This window comes from Zonotrichia leucophrys, chromosome 8, assembly GCF_028769735.1.
Source record: "Zonotrichia leucophrys gambelii isolate GWCS_2022_RI chromosome 8, RI_Zleu_2.0, whole genome shotgun sequence".
Lineage (NCBI taxonomy): Eukaryota > Metazoa > Chordata > Aves > Passeriformes > Passerellidae > Zonotrichia > Zonotrichia leucophrys.
Window position 1 is genome coordinate 22,321,519 of NC_088178.1, and position 23,517 is coordinate 22,345,035.

The following is a 23,517-nucleotide window of genomic DNA, read 5'->3' on the forward strand; positions in this document are numbered from 1 at the left end:
CGTAGGCTGCTATCAGCTCATGCCTTAGACCCTGCTGGTGAAACAGCTTCTCCATAATTCCAACATTCCCAGCTCCCAGAGGGTGCTGTGCACTGAGCCCAGCCAGGCTTCACTCCTCAGGAAATCAGAAACTTCTTGACAGAGCTGCTCTCGACTCGTGCCACACAAGCAATTTGTGCAGCTCTGATTTACGTGAAGAAGCAGGAACGCGGATTCCAGGATACACAGCTTTGCAAAAAATAGTGAGTGAAGCTCACCAGTGGGAATTGCTGGGAAAATGTCTTCAGGGGAATTTTGGTACAAAGCCTGCAGGGGGAGGATGCTGGCCAGCAGCACTGACCTGGGTTAAGTCATTCTCTGAGACACAAACCGAGGTCTCAGCATCACATTGAGATCCATCAGTGCTGCAGCTCTCAGGGGAAAACCACTCTTCCAGTGATCCTTGTTCATTAGGCCTGTTTAACACAGATGGACCAGGGAAGAATGAAGTACAGCAGGCTCATTAATGTTTCTTTAATTAGTAACAGAACAAATATGTTTGGACTTTGATTATTTTACACAGAGAATATTGGAATGATGCATCAGGTGGTTTTGTGTCCATTTTGCTCTGTTTTATTACCATGTAAAAATATACATCTGGTACACAAGATTTAAAAAAATATTTTCACAACAAAATAAGTGCTTTGAGCACTAAGAATTCACTTGTGCACATTAATGTTGGCCTAAACATTTACATTTTCTAGCCACATCCCCTCCCTATCCCAAAAGTGGGCAAACCCCAGACTATAAATATTATCTGTGTCAGATACAGAAAACTTTCCCAGAAAAAGAACAGGAAACACAAACATAACAATTCTGTGGCTCAGACAAATTGATTTTCACTCCCCCAAAACAATAAAAAAGGAAAATAGAAATATTTTTGTCAAAATTAAAATGGCACAGGGAACACAACACTAATTATCAGACACTGCAAGCAGAAGGGGAGGAAATTTTGAGACATGATACCTTTCAGGGGAGTAATGGCACAGACCAGGAAGCAATATTATGCTTGCAGATGGTCAAAAAGGTTTAAGAATCACAGAATATTCGGTTGGAAGGGGACCTTGAGTGCAGAGTAGTGAAGATATCTCTTATGAGTCCTTCTTCACCTGCTGGAAGGTTTGGTTATGGAAAACCAACAGTGTCTATAACCAGCATTTGCCCATCTTGAGCCAAGACAACACCTCAGGAAATGCTGACGTGTTGAAAATGTCGTTTTCTGGCAAGAGTCTCTTTCTGTCAGTTTTTGAGACTTTCTCGGGTAGTGTGTGCTGATGACACTGAATAGTGACCTTGTTCACCTCCTCGGTCATGGGGGCACTTCCCATTAGTCCAAGCAGTATTGAATGCATCTTAGAACATCATCAAGTCCCTTTTCCAAATGTGAAAAATCCCTTGAAGGGAAAAATGGTCCCTTTGGTAAAGCATGAATTAGGAGACATTCACAGCTCATGGTTAAAAACAGCACATCAACAACTAACCATGTGAAGGCAGTGGGATGAAATGCCAGCAGCTCTGCAGGGCTGATCTCAGGTGTTTCCACAAACCCACTGCCTGTGGGAAAGATAACACCTGGTAGCCAAGGTCATACCTGCTCACAGGGCAGGAATTGAAAATGAAATATCTGGAGATCAATGTAACTGAGGACAAAACAAGAGGGAAAGTTGCTGAAAATTTGATGCCAGATCGAGTCTTAGAAATCAGACTGTGCAAAAGTAAACCACCTTGCCTTATTCTCCAGTAAGTCAGTACTTTCTAAAACAGGAACCATACAACAGGGATTGGTATCTATTAAAAGAAGAAAATACTGCCCAGAGGCTCTTGGAAAACTTAGGATTCAGCCCTGGCTTGAAGAGGCACTTCTGCAGTGTTCATAGGTCAGTGAACTGGAATGCCCAGAGCAAGTCCTAGGGAAGAGGTCTCCCACCACAGGTCTGTCTTGTCCCACTGGGCTCTGAGTGAGCCAGCTGAGTTCATCTGCCAGAAGACTTCAGTGGCAAATTCGTTCTGTCATTTCTTTCTGCATTGAAGAGAGAGAGAAAAGAAAGAAACAGTAAGTGCAAAGACAGGTTGGAGTAGTGTGACGTGTCAGGCAGTTTGGGAGGTGTCCAAAACCAACCCAGGGAAACAACCGTGGGAGTCCTGGGGAGCTTCTTGTGTTTCCCATGAGAGCCCTCCTGGGAACTCAGCTGCCTCAGCAGCTCCATCCTGGCACTCTCCCCATCTCTGTGGCACAAGGTTATTTTGGCTGTGCCCTAGCCTTGAGAGCAGTCCAAGGAAAGAGCTTTGGCTGAGATATTGAAAGATGAAGGCCCTGCTCCTGGCTCAGCTGCAGAGCAGCCAGACAAGGTGATGACACTCTCAGAGCCCTCTTTGCTGCCTTAGGAGATGGGACACGGAGCAGCTCCCTGCTGTCACTCCAGGAGCTGACCACAGCTCACCCAGAGGCCCTGTGGTTTCAGCAAGGGATCCCACGGTCACACTGCAATGCAAATGAGTGCTAATAACAGGGCCACAGGAAACCTCCAGCTCTGTTTAGGATTACAGACTTTTCTTTAGCCAGAATGGCATCATGCCAGCCACATTGGGAAGGTGTCCAGCTTTCAGCTGGTGGAAGATGGTATTTGTCTTTGCCTTGAAAAGCTCTACTAGCATCTTGTAAATCCTGAAGTGAGGAAAGTGTGATTCTGGTTCACTGGGTTCATGGCTTGTGAATCTGTGGGCCAACAGGGCCCCTCATGCACCCCAGAGGAAGGTTTGCACATTAAAAATAGATTGGAAGTAGGACTGGTGTGTGGAGAAGGAAGAATGCAACTCTGAAAAAAGAGGAACTAGGAAAGGACAATGACCCTTGAGCAACCCTAAAAAGGTCCTTTAGTTATATATAACCAAGGGAGACAGAAGGAGCAAACTCTGATTTTCAGTGCTGAGAACTTTGTTTTTCAAATCCATCAGGGACGGTGACAAAGCTGGGTTTTCCTGTAGGAGTAACATACAAAATCACTTGAGTTCAGAACCTGGCCATCAAATGAAAAGTTGGTGCTCTGCCACAAAATCACATTGCAAACAGGAAATGTTTGCAAACATCTTGAAAGGAAAAGAAGAGGGTGAGAGAACTGTGCACATCCTCTTGCACCAGCATTGCACCCACCCCACTAGCACAACATCAGGCACTAAAGCAGCCATGAACAGGGGGCACTGCAGTGACCAGTGGGCTGGTAAGTCACCAGTGAGCTCCTCAGACCAGTCCCAAATGTCCAAGGCTTTCCTCACACCTAGGAAATCCCCACAGCTCTGCTTTAGAGCATAACCAGTGGAGCCGTGCCAGTGCTGCAGCCCAGCACCACAAGCTGCCCTCATTAAAGAAACAAATGCGTGGCTTCTCTCTGGCCCCGTCTTCCCTGCTTTACTGAGAGTGAATCACTGCCTTTTACTAGTTCTGCCGTACAAAGGATCTCATTCCCAGTTCCCAAGATTTGCAGCTAAGAAATCACATCCCACAGAAGCTTTAGAAAAGGGAAATTGAAGCAGCAAAGGGAGGTTCAGCCAGGAGAAAGCTTAGATGTCTGTAATGGGATTCATGAGGACTAAATAAATGCAAGGTTAGGACAGCTGTCTGGGCTGATGAGGCAGCCTGGTTGCAGGACACCCTCAGACACACCTAAAGCAGCTCAGTGCCTGAGGGGAGGAGGCCTTTCCTCCTCCCTGGTCCTTCCTCTCAACCCTGTGGTTGGTTCTGCTTGAGGCTTGGATGGCAGGCAATGAGACACAGATAGACCAGGGGCAAATGTGTCTCATTTCCTTGTAGTTTGGCAGTGGTTGCATCACAGGGAAAGAATCTGCTCACCTGAGATTTATGGAGACCCATCAGTCATCTCATGTTGCATGTGAGTCACTGGCATTGAAAGCCTTTTTAACAAAGCCAGCCTCTGCCTTGGCTGCCAGGTGTTAATTATTTGCATTAGCAAGCAGCAGTCCAAGGAGATGACACCTCTTGGACTGTACAGCAATGCTGAAGAGGTTTGTCATGAGGAACACTGACAGAGGACAGGCTGATGCTGAGCTGCCATTTTATGGAGCTGAGGGCCATTGTGAGAATATGTGTTACAACTGAATTCTACAAAATATTTAAAGTTGATACTTGTCATTCAAGTCTCCCCTAATTAGACCATCACCTCTCCATCCCCTTAAATCATAATTAGAGCAGATAGGCCAAAAATTGACTGAGACAAATGAAAGCACATGAGCAAAGTGCTTAGCTCTTAGGGGCAGGGACATCTCCCCCACCTTCAGATCTTAAGCAAGCAGCTGGGATTCTACTCAGCTCATTCTTGGATTATTATATCCTCTTGGTATTCCCTGACTCTCTGCTGCTGAATATAGCCTTTTCTGAAACCCAGCCCTTATCACAACATGCCAAAAAAAAAAAGGGTTTCCTATTAATTCTTTCCCCACTGCAACATGTCCTCTCTAGGTCAGACTACACTCAACCCTGTCTGTGATAAACTTGCTTCTCTTACAAAACCAACTATGTGCATTTTCTGCTTCATGAGCCCTGGACTGTCTGGCCTCTGCTTCCCACAAATCCTGCTGTTGTCAAGGGCTCTCACCTTCTGCCTGACTAATTGCTTCCCAAGGGAGGCTGTAGGGAAGCTGGGAGATCCAGTGAGGCCTCTCCAGCATGGCCTGGACAGCTGTTGTCTGAAGCTGTGTGTCTTACCAGGGCTTGCCCTCCCTGCAGCCTCAGTGTAATTCACACTAGGATCTCAAGCAGGGAATGCTAAAAGAAAAACTCTGGAGAAGAGACTTTGGCTCAAATCTGACTCCTGAAAGCCACTTGGGCACAAGTGGCTGGAAACAGTTTGATGTGCAAATTGCATTAGAGCTACCAAGTCACTATGGGGACACTACTCTGTGGTGGTCCTAAGGGTACTGAAGTTCAATTCACAGACATGACAGCAGAGGCAAAGGTTAAGAAAGGATCAGTGGTTTCCTTGGTGCTGCTGGGAATTTCTCACTCAGAGCACCAAGGCTGATGGTCCCAGGACAGAAAACATGACTGTGTGTCTGAGGTAGGGTGGCCAAGAGAGTCCAGAGAGGGTCAGCACTGCTCGGAGTCCAGCCCCAACCTTTGTCCAGCCCACACCACTCACCCTCCACCTCCCCATGCCAGCACCATCCTTACCAAAGGCTCCAGCTCCCTGTGGTCAATGAGGCTGAACTCCCTGATGAAATAGTAGAAGTGCTTGTAGCAGGTGTTGACGTGAGCCTCAGCACCCATGTTGATGATGCTGTCAAAGTGGTGGATGTAGACATGGACGAAGACACGGAAGAGGCGGGTGAGGATCTTGGTGCAAACTTGCTGGAACTGCTTGGGGAAGGGAACACCTGCAAAGCAGAAGCAAATTGGAAGCCATATGAACATTTTTTAAAAATAAACCAGTTAGCATTAAAGTCTCTGCAGTGCTTGACAGGCAGTCATAGATGACAAGGAAGGAGACCCTTATCTAATGCCAAGAGTGACACTGGGACAGTGTGCCATTGAGCTCTTCTCACATATTCCCTCATTGCCCAACCAGCAATTTCACATGGGCATGGGCTCAGGATGTGGAGAGTTGCCATAGGAGAGAAAAAAGAGTGGATTTTGTTTGAGGAGGCTGCAACTCTCCACATCTGGCTCAATCCAGAGCAATCTGGCAGAAGATCCTTCTGCCCCCTCTCCCTGCCTTTCCCCTACAAGCCTGCACAGGCACAATGTAAGTCAAACTGTGAACAAAGCCAAACCATCTGCCAACAGAAAAGATACCTTCCTCTGAACCCAAAAGCATGGCTTGTACTGTCTTCCTTCCTCCTCACACCCTCAGACATCACTTCTGATGCATCCGCAGAAATGGGTGGAGTTTCTACCTTTTTCCTGATCCTTATTTCAATAAAATGTCTCATTAAATCAGGAAGAAAACAGCCCATCTTAAAGATGTTTGGGGTTTAATTTCATTGTGCCTGTATAATCCTGAGATATCCTCATAGGATGGGACCCACCACATCTCGCTCCATACTTTCAGCTTTGTCACGCACAAGGACACAGTGTGGGATATTTCCATCCTTTTCAAAACACACTGCTATCACAAGGAAAATCTCAGGGTGTGATTCCATCAGTGCCAGCAACCTTGGGGTAAATCTCTAAAGGAAACATGGCTTTGAAACACTAAATTTTTTGGATTGTTGTTTTGTTGGGGTTTTTTTTGTGAGGAGGAGAATGAAACAACTGATATTTGTTTTCCTGAGGCTTCTTCCTCTCCCCAGAGCAATTCAATGCAAATACACAAAGAACAAAATAAAAACCTTCCTTCCCACGGTTATACCAGCCTCCTCCCTCAGCTTCTTATTAATGCAGCACATAACCTCTCAAAAATCCTTCCAAACAAACTCTGCTCAACCATAGCCAGCTCACACATTCTGTGCACAGGAAAGCATCAGCGAATCTCTTAGCTAAAAAATTAAAAATGGTAATTTTATCTTTGAATCTTTCTCACCAGCCTTGCTAGGCAATTAAAGCTGGTTTTTTTTCCCAAAGGCTCCTGGCAGTTTTGTTTCCCAGCAGCAGTGCCGAGCCCCTCTCCTCTGTGGGTGGCAAACACAAAGGTTCCATCCTTCCTTCACGTGTGGAACCTGTTTTCAGTCACCAGGGTTGGGCAGGCGTTGGGTTTGGAACTCGTAAAAGAAAATTATTTTTGGTCTAAAGCAGAGTCACCCTGAGCACAGCCCGGTCTCCCTTTCCTGCATGCACACTGTTGGAGCAGAAGGTAAGGTTAAAGCATCTGTGCTCATCCCACATCTGGATGTCCCAGCCACCCCTTGGAGAAGGACACAGACCTTGGCTCAGCATCACGCAGAGGTGGTTTTGAGACTGATTTGTGGCCACTAATCTGCATAACCACAAGCACACTGAAGCCCCAGGGCTGCTCCTGCAGCAGGGACCTCAACATGACCTGTTTCACCAACAGCTCTGATAGAATCCATTAGGACTTTTCAGGAAAGGTGTTCACATCTGGCAAAGTACAACCAGGCTGTCCCTATGCCAACACCTCAGGGATGTGACTGCAGATCTGCCTCTGCCCAGCACCCTTGGCTACAGAGCTCTCCTTTCCTGCTAGTCTGACACAGGCAGGGATCAGAGAGCACTCCAGGTTCCCCTGCAGGCAGGAGGGACACAGTGCTTTATCAATGGCTCCCCTTGAGCTTTCTGCCCTGAGTGAGGATTTGCTGAGCAAATAAAAGCTGGAATCACCCAGCTGGGGACTCAGACATGCCATTAGGGTGGCCCCTGGAGACCAGCTTTGAAGAACTGGTTAAGAAACTTTTTTTTTAAATATAGCTGATCACAGGAAATAATTATTGGTGAATGCACATTTCTGGGCAATGGCTGGGGAACTGGACACACTGTCCTGGACAGTCTGTCACCTCTCTGGGACCAGAGGCAGCTGGGATCTCAGCAATGTCCAGGAGCAGGCAGGAAGGCATTTGCTGCCTTCATCTGTCACCTGTCCCAGTCACCAAATGCCTCCCCAGTCAAAGCAGGCAGTGAGGGGGAAATCCAAGCTGACCATCACTGGGAATTTATTGCCAAACTGCAAAGAGTGATAGGGAAGGAAAGCAGCAACCCTCAACCCAGTCCTGAGCTGAGAAGAAAATAATCTCAGAGAGTGAACAGCAGATGAAACAGATCTCAGGCTCCCAGGGCTGACAGCACCTATGGTGCAGATCCTGCTGTCAGATGGGCCACCTCCAGACATGGCAGATGGTGACAAGTGGCTTTCCACAGCTTTTGTCCTGAGGTTAGCCGGAAATTGTCTTGTCTCATACATCTGTCACCAGCAAGTCCTCATGGACATGCAGGCAGCTGAAAGACTTAGAGAAGAAACACCTCCAGCTACATTCTGGGCTCTCCAGAAGCAGCTTTTGCATCAGGGAGCAGAGATTTAGCTTAAATCACAGAATCAGAGAATAGTTTGAGTTACAAAGAATCTTTAGAGGTTAGCTAATTAAAATCTCACAGTCATCAGCAACTATGGGAGTTGTTGAACTCCTAAACTTAATGATGTATGGAAAGATACCATCAGGCTGCCAGGACCTCCAAACTCGCTTCTGGACTACTCAGCCACTGTGTTTCACACGAACCGGGAGCATTGGAAGCTCCCCGGAGCTGAGGCTGAGATGCCCTTCTTTGTGTCCATCACCAGGTGTCAGTGTGCGGCTGTCCCCTCCCGGCACGGCCAGGCTGCAGCGGTGGCTGCCTGTCACCAATGTCACTAATGGATTTCTACAGGTCCCATGCCAGGACATCCCCCTCACTATGGATGGTCCTTTGGGATGGCTCGGGTCCGGCTCTGATTCCTTCTCCCCACAACACCCTCGCTTGCACACCTGCCCAGGGAGGCACAGCAGGGTCCTGTTTCCTGTCCCTGTGCTGCAGCCAGGTCTGTGTCCTGTGCCAGGACTCTCGATCCAGGCCAGAGATGCTTGACTGGACCCTGCATCTGGCACAGGGCTCCGTGCCAGCCGATCAAAGCACTTCCCCTCGGGAAGGAAGCAGGGCGGATATCTGACATGCCAATTGCCTCTGCCAGCAGCGGTGCCTCGCTGCTGATTGCCTTGGACTTGGAAAGAAACCCACAGCAGCCCCAGCAGGCACTGGCCATGCTGGTGGGGAGCTGGAGAAACACCCCATCCCCTCACCCAGAGCTGAAAGAAGAGGCTCTGCAGTAAAGGCTGCATCCAAGAGCAGCAGAAGGATCCGGCACGAACGCGGCTTGCCCTGGGTCAGCGCTGCTGCAGCGGATGTCCAGCAGACAGCACATGTGACATCCTCCCCAGAACAGAGGGGACACTGCCAGGGCAGGCTGTGCCTCCTCCCTGCAGCCAGCACGTCCCAGCCAGGGGACAGCCATGGCACAGGGCTTTCCTGCCCATGCAGGTGCTCAGCCTCACACTGAGCTCGCTGCTGTTCCCACCAGGGCTGCTCTGGCTCCTGGGAGGGGTCACTGAAACAGCAACCATGGAGTGGTGGGGCCCCTTGCCATTCATGGAGGGGGGCAGCTGCTCCCCACAGGGCTCCCACCTCCCTGCCAGGCTGGGCCAGGCTGATCAGCCTCAGAGAAGGCTGCACCCATTAATGGCATTTGGGACTGGGGCACTGGTGGCCCTTGCTCAGGGAACATGCTCCATCTCAAAGGTGGCACATCATGGCACAAAACAGAGACAGTAGCAGGTGGATGAGACAGAGGGATGAGTCCAGTGGGACAGGCCCTGCATGGCTGAGGTGTCCTCTTAGCAGAAATACAGCAGGCCAGGGGAAAGTCAGGATGGACCTTCATGTTGGACAAATCACCCCAACAGGGTGACACTGCTTGGGTTTGCATCTCCCTCCCCAGCCCTGTGCACCTGCAGAGACCAAAAAACACCATCCCAGCTCATCCCATTGATGGTGGTCTAACTACCCCAGGGGGACAACAGAATGCCACAAAACCCACCTGGGCTGATTTAAAAGCACTGAAATTACATTTACATTTAGTTTACAGCAACCTTGGAGAAAGCAGCAGCAGCCCACAGTCTGGCAGGCGGCAGCCACCCTTTGACTGTTCTTGCATGATGTTTGGTTTAGATATTATGAAGAATTTCTGCTCCAAGCCAAGGCAAAAAGCTGTAAGTACAGCAGGTACAATTTCACTCCAAGCAGAGTGACTCACAGCCCTGAAATGAATTGGCACCTTTAGTTTGTCTTGGACGTTTTGCTTGAAAATCCCAAGATATTATTTAAAGCTCCAAGGAATCTGTTTTCCCCACTCTGTGCTGATTGCTTTAAAACATAAGGAAAGCATGTGTAAAAGGAAATGAAAATGAGAGGTAACAAAGTGCCTGTGCTTAGGGTAAGGGACAGCCAAAGGGTCCTGGATCTTTCCTGCCATCTCCTATCCCCAACACTTATGCACTAGCCAATTTAATTTTTTCATGATGAATCAGTACTGGGAAGCTATTTTGCTTCTTGGCAATTGTATTTTTTTCCTCTGCAAATGCAGTAATTCAGTGAACTTCGTGATGAATTGTTGTTGTTATTTCTCAATTTCATTTTGGCCATTGTGGTGTTCAGTGATTCATTTTTCCTAAAAATAAGTGTTTAAAGCCCTGTTTAAAACTAATGGCATGATGGCAGCTGCAAGCTGGTGTGGTATTAATTTTGGAAGAAAAAAAGCAGGGGAAAAAAAACTCAACAAATCACGTAAAAAAGAGCCAGCTGAGAGAACACCAATAATTAGCTGAATTCTGATCATTTTTCTCCTGTTGTTATGGCAAGAAAATATCAGATAATTTCGCACCAGGTTTTCTCTGGTTTTTATAATTGTTCTGGGACTTTGCTTGAATGACAGGCTTGAGTTTTGAAAAGCTTTCCAAGAACTGTTACAAAACCTCCCGTGGCCGGTGCTCTGTCGAGCCACGGGCAAATCTGGCGGAGAGCGCGGGGTGCTTCCAGCACTGGGGCTGCTGCAGACTCCGTGTCTGCACTCATCCAACAGCAGCAGGGCTTTAGCAGCCACCATGGTGCTGATGGAGCACACCTGGCCTCGTGCAGCCAGCCTGGTGCTGGCCTGAGCAGTGCAGACACAGCCATGGAGCCTGGAGACCCACCCAGCCATCCCTCCTCCTCAGCACGGCACTGCCCAGCAGCAGCTCCCTGAGACCAGGCACCCCGGGGCACAATGATTACTGGGAGGAGAGGAGATTTTCCAGCTGGTAATTTGTTCATGGATGTCCACTCACTGAATAAATCTACTGATATAGTTTTACCAGCTGGTGAAAGTACACCTGTAGAATCATTTATTTTTCTCCCTGCATGGGGAAAATGCTTGCTCTCCGTTTAAATGTATTTTTCAGGACAGCTACATTGGTTGGAAGAGTGGAAACAAAGCACAAGCACACACCAGATGATATGGGTTGTCTGGGAAGGCTGCTGCTCCTGTAGATTTATAGCCACCAGGCTGGCAGAGCTCAGGCCATGCAGGGATTTGTCTCATCTTAACTGGCTGACAAACAGTTCCCACTCCAGAGAAAGGATTAGACAGTGGCATGGAGCTCTGCAGGTAGATTTCCCTGGGCATGGGGATGACACAGAATCTCTCCCAACCCTTGCTGTGGAATGCAGGGGGCTTGGCAGCCCCCAGACCTGCTAATAATCTACACCACAGTGATTTTCTGCTGGTGCCATCCCAGGGCTGCAGTCCTGCTGGTTAACTCTGCCAGGTCACAAACTGTCTGCTGGTGTTGGGCTCCCTTCCTGCCATGTGGGGTGCCAGCTGTCCCTCTGGCCTCACTGCAGAGCTGGCAAGAGTTCTGTATCACACAGCTTGGCTAAACCAAAGGTGTTTGTCACTCTGCTCCCCTCCCACCTCTGACTTGTGCTGGAGGAGCAGATGCTTTAATGTGCAAATCAGCCCAGCTCTGCTCTGGTCGCTGCAGCTGTGACCATTTACCCCAGCCAAGGTGTCCCCTGTGATGCCTAAGGACCCTGTGAGCCCACAAATTAACCATCTCTGCTCATTTCTAGCTGAGCCCCTCACTCTGGGGTGAAAGATTTCCTCCTCTGACCCATGAGATACCTCTCAAGTGTCAGGAGCCTAGCAGCAATCATGAACTGCTTCAGGCTGTGTGGCTCTTGGATGCAGGAGGATGCTGAGGTTAGCCTCCAGCAATGTTTGTGAGTTTGGGGAACACCTGCTGCTTCTAAAAACAAATTTAAAATTAAAAAAGTCTGTTTTGTCTGCTGTCAGGTGGCCTTAGCCAGGGAAATCTCTGCACTGGGACAGCTTTACTGCACATGGCAAAGAGGGGCCAGGAGGGGAAGCTGAGCTGCTCACAGCCCATGAAACACTCGCTGAGACAGTGGGCAGCTGTGCCCAGGAACCTCTCCAGCACAAGCAGCAGTGAAACAAACCTTCAAGCTAAATCCATCTCTGCTGCTAACATCCAAGAGTCTCACCACAACTCCAAAGCATGACATTTGTAATTTCCCCTCATCACCTCATCAAGCTCTTTTCCTCTCCTTAAAACAGCTCACATCTTCTCTGTGTCCTCTCAGTGCCTTATTCTCCTTGTCCTGGGTCTTTTCCCAAGGGCTTGCTCTTTAGGAGAGAGGTTAAACACCTCTGTTTGGCCACCTTGGCCACTGTCCCTAAGTCCCCCATCCTGGCCAGCCTCCTCTGTCATCCAGTGCATTTCCCTTCAGCCAAACACTCCATCTTCTGAAATGCCAGAGCTGCCAAGTAATTACTAGTGAGCAAGGCAGGCCAGTGAAAGGCAGACAACTGGGGACACACTGATGACAAAGTGCCACCAGCTCCCTCCTCCCCCTGCCTCCCCAACAGCCTTTCATGTGTTTTAGAGTGCCACCTCAGCCTGAGTTCCTTTTCACTTGTGTGAGGCCAACACCACCACAACATGCTGACACAGGGCCTGAAGTCAATCAGGGGACATGAGGGTCCCCACAACAAAAGAGCTAGGAAAAGGGACCGCAGGAAAGCCTTGGAAGAGAAGAAAATGGATTTGATCCACGTCCACCTACAGTCATCCTGGATCTCACCCAGAACTGCCCCTAAACTGAAATGAAAGGAGAAATGGAAACCAGCCATCCCTCCCATGTGCACAACTCAGAGGGAGAAGTGCCAGAAATGAAGTGAAAACCACCAGGACCATGACTGTATTTGGCTTTTGTACCTCAGAGAGAGAGATGTGGGAGAGCAGGGGGTGCTGCAATGTCCCTCCCATGGCTGGCTGCTTTTTGAGGTGTTAATACTCCCTGTGCACCTTTACTTCCCAGAGCAGTGTCAAGCAGCATCGCATCCCAAATCCTACCTGAAAGGCCTGAAATTGGATCAGGACACTCCTTTCTGGCTGGAGGGAAAACAGAGTAAATCCACATCTGTGCCTCTGCTTTTAATGGCACGCAGATCTTCTCCTTGGGGACAAGCCACCTCAGGAAGAGGAACACCTACCCTGCTCCCTGTGGCTGCTGTCTCACCCCTCAGCAGCAGCCAGAATGACCAAGGACTGTCCCCAGCAGGGCTGGGACTGCTGGCCCAGGGTATCCTGCACTGACAGCCACACCTCCAGCCTCCTTCATTCACTGCAGGGCATGGACCACACTGTGCCCACGAGGGAAAGCTGCCTCCACAGCACAGGGAATGCCCTGGTGCACCCCAGGGACTGCCTGTCCCACACACCCCAAAGGCATCATCCTGCCTGTCCTCCAGCATGAGCAGCTGGCACTGTGCCACCCTGCCTGCCCCAGACCACCAGTGAGGGGAAGAAGCAGTGAGTGCCTGCTGCTCTGGGTTTCAGGGACTTGTCCCACCCTCACTGCAGGCAAAGCCAGAGCAGCCAGATCAAATCAGGGGTCTGGAGGAGTCACCCCATCCCAAAGCCAAAACAGTTTGGCACAACCAGGCTGCAGGCACTGCCTGCCCTCTTGCTTGCAGAGACTCACAACCCCCCTCAGCTCCCAGGGCCAGAGACTTTCCTTAAAAAGACACACAGCTACATGTACAGCCCAGCCAAATGGGGCTACAACAGTGAGTAATGCCAGTAATCCCACACAGACCTTTTTCCTCAATGTTTCCCAGCACATTAATGAAAATCTTGACCATAAGCTGCACTGATTTCATAAAGCTCTGTCTGCTTGGCAAACAAAAAGGTCAAGCAGACTTGCAAAGCTATGCCTTTCCAGCCCCAAGCTCCTTAAATCTTTTTTTCTTTTACACTCAAGTAGTTTCACATTCTGTCTGAAAAACAAGTTCTCCAAGGCATGACCTGAGACTCTGGAAGCCCCATCAACTCCAACCCTTGAACTCATCTCCCCAAATGACAAAAAGCAGCTAAGTAGCAGCTAATATCAGCCTTGGCAGCTGCTGAGCATTCAGATCAGCAGCAGAGGGGTTAGTTTGAAAGCTGTGCTACCTTTGGCAGCTGCTGCAGGCAGCTCTTTTTGAAGAGGTGTATCTTACACCCTGGGCCTTGGCAGTGGCAAGGCCACATCCTCGGGACATCTCTGCTCAAGCAGTGCCTTAGCTACCTGGCAAAATGTGAGGTCTAATCAGGGCTGAGATGGAAAGGGGCTGAGGAGTGAAGCAGCAAGGGTTGGATCTTGGGACCATGAACCTACATGGAAAACCAGAAAGAAACTGAGCTGATTAGTTTAGAGAAAAGCAGGGATGTGACGACCACCTCTAACCAGCTCTGCAGCTCAGCCTCTTGAGGAAAGGCAAGGAGGCTAATGACCTATCAGCCTTCATTTCTCACAAACACAGAATATGTTCAAGCACAGAAAAGGAGAATATTCTGCTCCACATCCCCTAGTAGTAGGATGAGAAATCCCAAACTCAGTTTGAGCAAAAGGGTGCGACACCGAGAAACACTTGGAAAGGGAAACGCCACAATACTTTGAATCACAAAGTTCATCAATACCAGCTTGGGAATCTGCACCGGTTACAAGCCCAGCTTTCCTGCAGCGAACCAGAGCCCACTCACCTATCCTGGTGGGGAAGACATCCTCATTGTTAATGAGCATCTCGATCCAGTCCATCAGCATGCACATGTACTGTGGGGCCGACAGCTTGGTGGGCTTCTTGTACTTGCTGTCATCCTGCCACCTGTACTCGTACTTGAGCCCGCCGGACATGATGGGGCAGCTCCTCTCGGTGCAGTACTCGGACATGGTGCCATAGATGAGGTTGATGCGGTTGAAGAAATCCACCACGTGCACGGCGATCCAGTCGTTGATGCTCTCGCCAGGAGGCAGCTGCACCACTGCCTTCAGGTCCAGCCCGGACTTGAGGGAGGCCTGGGCTTTCTTGTACAGCTCAAAGCGCTGCGTGCCCGGCTCAAACTTCTTCCGGGGACGGAACGTTTTGTCTTTGTTGAAGACTTGCTTGAGACACAGGGCCATTGTGGGCAGGGCCAGCCAGGGTGAGGGCAGAGGCTCAGAGCAACATGAAACCCAGGGCTGGGATCTTCAGGGATGGAGGTTTCTGGGAGGAGAAGGAGACACATTTCAGTCACACATGAGGACAGCAGCATGCATGGACACACTTGCAGGGGTTTCCACCAATGCAACTCTGACAGCACGTGGGGACACAGATTTGGAGTGAGCTTCTGACCCCTTCACACCCACCAGGGTGAGCTGGAGCAGCTGCTGCCACCTCACACAGCAGCTCCTGGCACTGGAGAGGGTAAGCCCTGACACAAGTTCCCCATGCAAGGCTTGATGGCAGACAGAGACAGAGCCCTCCTCTCTTCTGAGAACCCCAGGAGCTCACCAGGCTCCAGCCAACTTCTTCCTTCCACACTTTTACCAACAAGTGCTGCAATAAAGTGAGAGCCATGATATCAGCAGAGCTCACCAGTTCAGGCAGACCCACTCTGGTGGCCTTTCCCTCTCCTGGCAAAGGGGAAGCATCTCTTTCCCAGGGACTTGTCAGTACAAACAACCCCTGACCCTGCAGCAGTGGCTGGCAAGCGAGGCCCCGGGGACCGCGCTGCGACCGCAGCTGGCTGCTGGTTCACACAGCCCCAGCGCCAGGATCAATGGGAAAAGGGGGGATTATTTTTGTTGCTCTGCCTGGTGTGTTTGTCCAAAAGAACAAAACCCACATCCGAAGGAGGGAAACGCAGCCCAGCACAGCAGAACAACGTTGCCAGGATGCCGCCGGCTCTCCCGGCATGCACACAATGCACACGGCAGCCCTTGGTGGTGCAGCTGATGCTCTGGGCTCAGCAAAGTGCTGAGCTCACCCCTTCCTGCCCAACACTAGCAGCACAGATGAGGGCTGTATTTTCCTTTTCCTCCCTGAAATCCAGTGGAAATCCCATCTGCCCGAGGCTGTCCTGGACAGGCTGGAATTGTGTGTTTTGTTACCTGCATTAATCACCAGTGGTGTTAATGTGAGACCAAGGCATCCTTGTGCTAAATGCCTTGCTGAGGCTTAGGGAAGAGAAAGTCTTCCAACAGCCTCCCCCTGATGGGAAGAGATGGAGAAGCAGTTAAGAAAAAGGAAGGAAAATATTTGTGGAAAAGGGAAGTGACTGACCCAAAGTCACGAGCAGGAGGGAATGGTACAAATCTTGGATGAACATTCATCATTTAAAAGACAACTTTACCCAAAAGCTTGTTATTTAAATTCTATTTCCTGAACTCAGTCCTGAGCCTGAGGCAGGTCCTATTTTGTGATCAGCTAAACATCTCTCAAGTGAAACCCTCTTCTCCCCTTAAGGCTCACCCCAGGGTCATCACTGGGAGGGAGCAGCACCTAGTGATCATCCCAATGCCTGCAGCATCAGCCTGGCAGGGATTTCTGCACTGCAGCCAGCACATGCTGCCAAAGCCCTCTCATGGATGCACACCCTGGTGCTGGGGGGAAGCCCAGCATGAATGCCATTAGTGCACAACCACAGCCTTTCCCACAGGCTGGAGCCACAGCCTTGCCAGCCTTACACAGCACAGCGTGAGCCCCACCATGTTCTGCTGTACCCAGACACAAAAACCTGTGTGTTTTTGGGTGCTTTCTGCCCCTCAGAGGGGGTCACAGCCACCACACAATGTTATGCAGTATGACTTCAACACCAGAATATCTGCAGACCTTCCCCATCTCAGGTGGCTGGGTGGGATTTCAAGAGCCACATCCCTGTCACCCTCATTTATTTTTGGGCAATGACTGGGGGGCTGTTTCTTGGACGCTTTTTCTTCCCTGCTCCAAGCAACTGGCTCCAACCATGACAAAGAGCTTGTTTCCCACTTCAGAAAAGAGCACAATCTCTCCAAAATGCCAGCCAATGCATCCAGCATGATGTCATGACTCCTATCTGTGCCTCAGGAATGGCCTGTGCTACAGCAGTCCCCATGGATCCCATGGGAGGCCAGGGGACTCTGGGCACAGTGAGGCTCTAAAGAAAAGCCCTTATCCAGGACTTCCTGGATTCCACATATTCAAGCACATCCTGTTGATAACACCTCTAAAAAAAGCCTTCTGGGGAGTTTGCTAACACATAAGGCTCTCAAAGGCATGTATGCATACATACATATATATTTATATATAACCACTGCAACAGGGTTCCTAATTTGGTAATGGAGGAAGTGCTGGGATACCCTCAGGATGAGGCACTCAGCAGGCTTTGCCCACAGTGCAAAGTGGGAATGATGGGGCTGAGCAGTGCCTGGCCCTGCAGCCAGGCTTCCCTGGAGTTTCAGCAGGGGAAGTCATGCCAACAAACATTTCTCTGTGTCACCATTTCTGCCGGCCTTGGCTCCATCTGCTCTGCTTCAGGAGCTGTTGCTGTTTGCAGACTCCTCCATGCAGAGACTGGGCTGTTCCATGGTGATGAGCAGCCACCCTGGCAGGTGACATCCCATCAAACATGTCACTTGCAGGGGCTGACAGCAGTGAAATCAGCTCTCTTTTAGTGCCCACGCTGCAAGTCCTCCGCAAGTATTGAGCCACTGGGAAATAAACATTTCATCTGCTGAAGCCAGACCTGTAACTCATCTACAACTGCATCCCTGCATCATCCACAGCTGGATCTCTGTGCTACCCTGCAGGCTGCTCTCACTCATCAGGCAGGTGGGAATGTGCTTCATGGTTCAGCACCATCTGAATAAAACACCAGTTCAAAAAAAAAAAAAAAGGAGCAACAAGATTGCTAAACATCTGCCAGGTGTTTTTCCACCATGCATCTGTTTGAGTGGGAATGGAGAGCAAAACCCATTGCTGCCCAAATGCTTGGAGCTGACCTGTCCCTGAGCCTGCAGGATGCCAGCATGGCAGCACAGCCTCTCTGCTCCCCAGGCAGCAGTTTTCTTTTCAGGATCCTCACCACCACCACTATCAAATCACCAAGTTGTTAAAAGACCTTGTTAATCTTTACTGGAGAAAAATGTTCTCCAGAAATTACATTTAGCACAAAGCCAAAAATACACCCTGGGATTTATGACCTGAAGAAGCAGAGAGAGGCACTGAGCCAAAGAACACATTTGTTCTCCAACTCATTTCAGAGCTTTCACTGCCCAGAGAGATCAATGTAGAGGGAGCAGTGGTGGCCAGGACCAGGAGATGAGACCCCAGCTCTGGCCCTTGCAGATGGGGCACTGAGATGGGATGCACCAGCTTGGAGCAAACAGGCTTTGCAAAGTCACCAATGCCTCAGATTCCCCTCAGGCAGAGACTCAACACCCACCTGTTTTCTGGGAAGAAAACCAAAATCCTTTGTGAATGGACCCAGACACATCCTGAATCTAACTAGTGAAAAAGGGCTCCAGCCAATGCAAAATCAGATTTTCCAGGTTTCCACCTTCATGCATACGACCTGACTGGTGCTCTTCCATCATTGACCAAGTATTTGGGACAGATCCATGTAAAGAGATGGAAAATGGGAAATCTTCCAAGGTTTATGGTGCAAAGTTCAGCTGAGTCTGGTGTTCAGGGCTGTCGTGTTCCTAGAAATCATGCTGTGGTGTACTGGGGCTTGGGGTGGGGCAGGAGATCCGTCCAAGTGCTAATCTCTGCTCACCCTGCCTGTTTTGGGAAATCCTAAGGGCAAAGTGTTATCCAGCAAGCTTGGGCAGCAACTTCCTACAACATGATCATACAGGTCCCACCCTGGCCGGTGCCATGGCAGCAGCCTGCAGCTCCCTGCCTTCAGTTCCCACTGCAAAATCAAAGCTTCCCAAGAGGAACCTTGGCAAAGGCTGCAAACCCTCTTCCCCACGCCACAGATCCCATCACAGGGTGCTGCTGGCACTCCAGGGGTCCACAAATCCCTCATATGCTTGGGAGTGGACAAGGAGTGAAGCAGGTGGAGCTGGAGACTCGCCCTGCTGTCACCCTGTGTCCCCACAGAGGATGGTTGGAAGAGGATGAGTGAAGTTTCTGGGAGGACAGAGACTGGCATTTCCCATGGGACATCCACGCTGTGGTGTCCTTAGTGCTCACCCCCCATCCACGCTCCCAAAATAGCCTTGGCTTTGAGGAGCTTGGCTACAAACCCAGCTGAGCGGCCACAAATCCCATCCCTGTCCATGAAGGCTGCTGGGCTTCACTCCTACCCCTGTTTTTGCTGCTGGCTTCAGTCCTGCTGGTTTTAAAAGCAGCAGCAGAAGCAAAACTCAGTGGGGTTTAGCAAAAACCAGAAAAGCACAGGGTTCAGCTGTGCAAGGACAAGGCAGAACCACTGCTGGGGAGGTAGCAGGCACAGACATGTGAAAAACTGATGTCCTAGATTGCTGGCAAGTCCAGAGATGAAAAGAAATTAACTAGATGGGAGGGATGCAAGTTCAGGGTCAGACTTAGGCGCTAATTTCAGATCTGAGGGTTGGTTTTGTTTTTTATCTAAACTAGCTTGCTTTCTTTCTTACTTTCTTTCTTATCATTTGGAAACCACAGAGGAACACAACAAGGCGAGGGCTTTGTTGTAAATTAAAAACAACTCTGAAGGATCTGTTTAGAAACGACAAAACAAAAAGGAAGAGCAGGCAGAGCTGTGGGAGTGTGGCTTCCTCCTCACAGTCCTGCAGGCATGGGGGCAAGGTCGCCAAAGAAAATCTCTGGTTCTGACCCTAAATAAGCTTTAGTCAGAAAACCAGCAGGGAGGATCAGACAGATGCACTGCCAGACTCCAGGATGATGGCCACAGTGCTGCTCCCTGCCTCAGTGTCCCCAGCTTCAAAACTGATCTCCCTCCCCAGGCTCCCTTTATATTAAGGGCTGCAACAGCAGAGGCTTCAGGGGAAAGAGTGCTTTGCACGTGTCTCTGGGAAGCACTAACAACCATGAAGGGTAAGGAGAGAGGAAAGCTCTGACACCAGCACCTCCCATGCTCCAGTGCCAAGTGCATCCTCCCTGGATCCATCCTGGGACAGTGACACCCTGGCAGAAGCCTGTGCCTGGAAACTGCTGTGTTAGCAGCACACTCCAACCCCCGTGGGCAGTGCCACCACTGGGGAGCACACAATGAGGGGTCCAGCACTGTGGGCAGCCCGCAGGGAGACTCCAGCTCCCACTGCTTTGGGAAGAGGCCAAGGAGGCAGAGCACAGACCTGTCCAGCTCCAGGCACCTCAGAGCAAAGTGTAGGTTAATTACCACCAGCTCTGCACATCCCCCTCGGGCTTCCCCAGGGGATCTTGCTTTTGGGGCACCCAGATATCTACTGTTCCTCTGCTTTAGGGGATTCCCTTCTCCCCACCACAGGCAGTGTCAAAGTCCCACCCAGCCCCATCCCAGATGGAGGAGAAGGAGAGCATCAGCTCAGCCACCATGTGCCAGAGCCCTGAGACAGACAAACAGCCTCCAGACAGACAGTCTGCCCAGAAACCTGCAGGCCCCAGCTGGCTTTTCACTGCTCTAGGAAGCCTCACTGCCTGGCTGAGGAGCCAGCAGCCCTGTCTCTGAGCTTCCCCTCAAGCCCCAAAGAAGTTCAGATGCAGTTTGGCCTTCAGCCTGTCCTGGAGCATCTCTGCAACCAGGGCTGCTCCTTGGGACTCATGCCCCAAAGACTTCTCCCAGGCAACCCTGAACTGCAGACACTGCAGCCCTGACCCAGGGGGGGACTGTGGGCAAATGGTGCTTCCAGGGAAGGGAGCACATTCCCTCTTTTTATAAGCCTTTCCAGCCTTGTCATCATCTAAGGCAGGGGGGCTGCAGGAGGAGGGTGCTGGGGAGCAGAGTCCTGGGGCACTGGCCCCACTCCCTCTGTGCTTCCTGCTGGAGCCAAGCCCCAGCTGGGCTGTCCGTGAGAACGGGGTTATTGGCTGCTGCTCCCAAATATAACCTAAACGATAGAACATTCCAGGAAATGAGCCAAGGCAGAACGCCGGGAGGGGGATCAAGGCCCAGCACATGGGCTGGGGGAACTTCAGAGAGGCCCCGGGCTCTCAGCAGCATCCCCCTGCTGCCAAACCTTCCTTGTGCAAACTCCCCTGGTGCTGCAGAGACCCATGAGAGCATCCATGAGCCCAAATCCCTGGAGCAGAGCAGGACTCAGGCCCCACAGCTGGGGACAGCTGCCAGCGGGAAGCTGTGCTGGTGCTTCCCCCAACTCACATGGTGCTTGGAAATCCCCAGCTCGTGAGAAACAGACCTGGATGGCTTCCAGGAACGGGGCTGCTTACACCCTGCTGTCCCCCTGCTCTGTGCTGCTCCTTGCCTGCCTCCCTGCCACACCACCAACAGAGCAGCAGCTCTCTGGCACAAAGGCACCAAAAAAAGCTTTTCCCAGCTCACACAAGACACCTCCAAGCAGAAAAGTAAAGCAGCATTTCTCCAGGTTAGAGGCAGCATGTCCCGTTCATTTTAGGCATGATACCCAGTGGGGCTGGGGGCTTTTGGGGAATACCTCATTCCTGGGACCCGAGATCTCACTGCTACTAGCAGTAACTTGCTGTGAGCCCTGAAAAGAAGTGTCCAATGGCCTCAGTGGTGTCCAACAGCTCTGGTTCAGTCCCAAGGGTGATTACTCCGTTGTCAGAGCCGTAATTCCAAGAACCGGGAGCTCCAGGCCTGCGAGCTCAAGGAAGAAGACGAGAGGAGATAAGCCAGCTGCGGAAAACCCATCTCCGCCGCTTGCTCTCACCAATTCCCCCGCCCACAACTTTCCACCCTCGCTCCGACACCGACACCGGCAAAGCCGCTGCGGGGGCTGTCCCGGTCGGGGAAGGCGTGTGCCGCCTTCCCCTGCCTGTCCCCTGTCCCCAGGGACCCCTTTCCCTGCGCACCGCCGGTCATTCGCACGGATCCCTGCCCAGCATCCCCCAAGCAGGGGATCCCCGTTTGTATTTACACACAGGGGGTATTTACACACTGGCTGCTGAGCTGGGACACCCCGGAGGAAGGGGAAGAGCCTTCTGCAGGCGTCCATGGCCCGGCTGGGTGAAGAATTGCTCTTTCCTAGGCTAATGCCAGCCCAGGTCTCGCCAAAGCCCCCCAGGAGCATCCTCAGGAGTGCGGTGTTGGTTTTTACCTCCCAGGACTCACCTCATCCCCCGGCACGGCGGCTTCCACTCTCAAATTCCTCCCCTGCACTTTGTGCTCCTATTCAGGAAAAGGAAAAAAAAAATTAAAAAGATGCAAAGTCCAAGGCAGGCTCTCTGTGGGGACTGCTGGCAGTTTGGGGATCGCAGCAGCAACAGCGGCAGGGAGAACCGCCTCGCCCCAGCGCTCACGGGGGTTTCGTTAGAGAAGCCGGGGCAGAGGGTTTTTCTCCGGTCAGTGATGTCACATCCTGACCCTGCCGGCAGCTCCAGCTGTCCCTGGAAAACCCTCTTGGAAGCGGGCCTGCCAGCCCCAGCATCCGCCGCCGTGGGCTCGCAGGCTCCCGGGTGGGCGCTCACTCCCAGCCGCGCCCACGCTCCATTCCTGGGCGCTGAGATCCTTCTTGGCGGGCAGCGCCGTGCCCCTGGCTGGCTCCGGCTTTCACAGGACAGCGCGGAGCTGGGGAAAGGAGATGAAATCCCGGAGTGTTTTCCCCTCCTCCCCCCATCTTTTCACAATCCCTCTCCCTTCACCCTTCCCCGCTCTGCACACACACACAAAAACAGCCGGGGGTTTCCATGCCAGGCCAAGCTGGACGCCATCCAAAACAGAAATGCCGGAGAGGGGAAAAGAAAGAAAGAGAAAAACTTTCTCTGCACAGAGCACTTACTTTCCGTTTCTGTCGGAGGTGGGGTGAGTTGTGAAGCGCGCTGCGGTATTTAAATCCTGCTCGGCAAAGGCAAGCCCGAGCCAGCACGCTCGGCGCCGGCAGGAGCGGCCAGGCAGCGTGGGATGGCTTGGCAGGAGCCGGGATCTGCCGTGGGGTCAGAGTCCCGGGTGGGGCAGGAGCAGCGCTGGGCACCCCGCGGGTGTCGCGGCAGGGACAGGCAGAGCGTGGCCCTGACACCGCGGTTCCCTTCCGGGCACGGTGACGTGTCGCTCCCCGGGGATGAGATGTGTGATGCTCTGGCCTCGCTGAAACGTCTGCGATTGTTTGGCAGCGGGACAGCTCTAGTGAGGGAAACGCTTCTGGCCTTTCTCACACGTGCGTTAAACTCGGGTCTAGGCGAGCTGGGGAGTGGGGCACAGGGCAAGGAGGATGTGGTTGATGGGCACATTTGCATAAAGCTGGAGGGTTTAAGACGAAGGTTTGATTCCCTGGCAGAAGGATGCATCTCTGCAGGATCCATATCCTTTCCCAGAGCACAGCTTCTCAGCTGCAGGTGATGCCAGGATTTCCTCTTGAGGCACAATGTTCAGAGGGAGTCTTTAAAAGTAAATTCATCCAGCAGCCCCCCAGACCAGCCAGCCACGAGGGAGCTCAGCTCAGCCCAGCCCTGCAAGGCATTTGCTCTGCTTTCCTCCCTCTTTCTGTGAGCTTGGTGGTGGTGCGATAGGAACTCTTTGGCACCTGCA

The 23,517-nt window shown here is 51.3% G+C and overlaps 1 protein-coding gene across 3 annotated transcripts; it reads right to left on the minus strand.

The window, feature by feature from the left end:
* Positions 1-601: 601 nt before the first annotated feature.
* MOB3C (MOB kinase activator 3C) lies at positions 602-22,964 on the minus strand. 3 transcript variants are annotated; one of them, XM_064719616.1, is made up of 6 exons: positions 22,772-22,964; positions 22,105-22,161; positions 21,467-21,637; positions 14,614-15,113; positions 5,225-5,427; positions 602-2,059 (listed from the first exon to the last, which is right to left on the minus strand). In XM_064719616.1, the coding sequence occupies exons 4-6, from the start codon at positions 15,029-15,031 to the stop codon at positions 2,030-2,032; spliced, it is 651 nt and encodes a 216-aa protein (XP_064575686.1). In that variant the 5' UTR covers positions 15,032-15,113; positions 21,467-21,637; positions 22,105-22,161; positions 22,772-22,964; the 3' UTR covers positions 602-2,029. The 3 variants fall into 3 exon arrangements, with proteins under 3 accessions (XP_064575686.1, XP_064575687.1, XP_064575685.1); XM_064719617.1 differs by lacking the exon at positions 22,772-22,964 and having other exon boundaries at positions 21,467-21,630; positions 22,105-22,538; XM_064719615.1 differs by lacking the exon at positions 22,772-22,964 and having other exon boundaries at positions 22,105-22,538.
* Between the last annotated feature and the right edge of the window lie 553 nt (positions 22,965-23,517).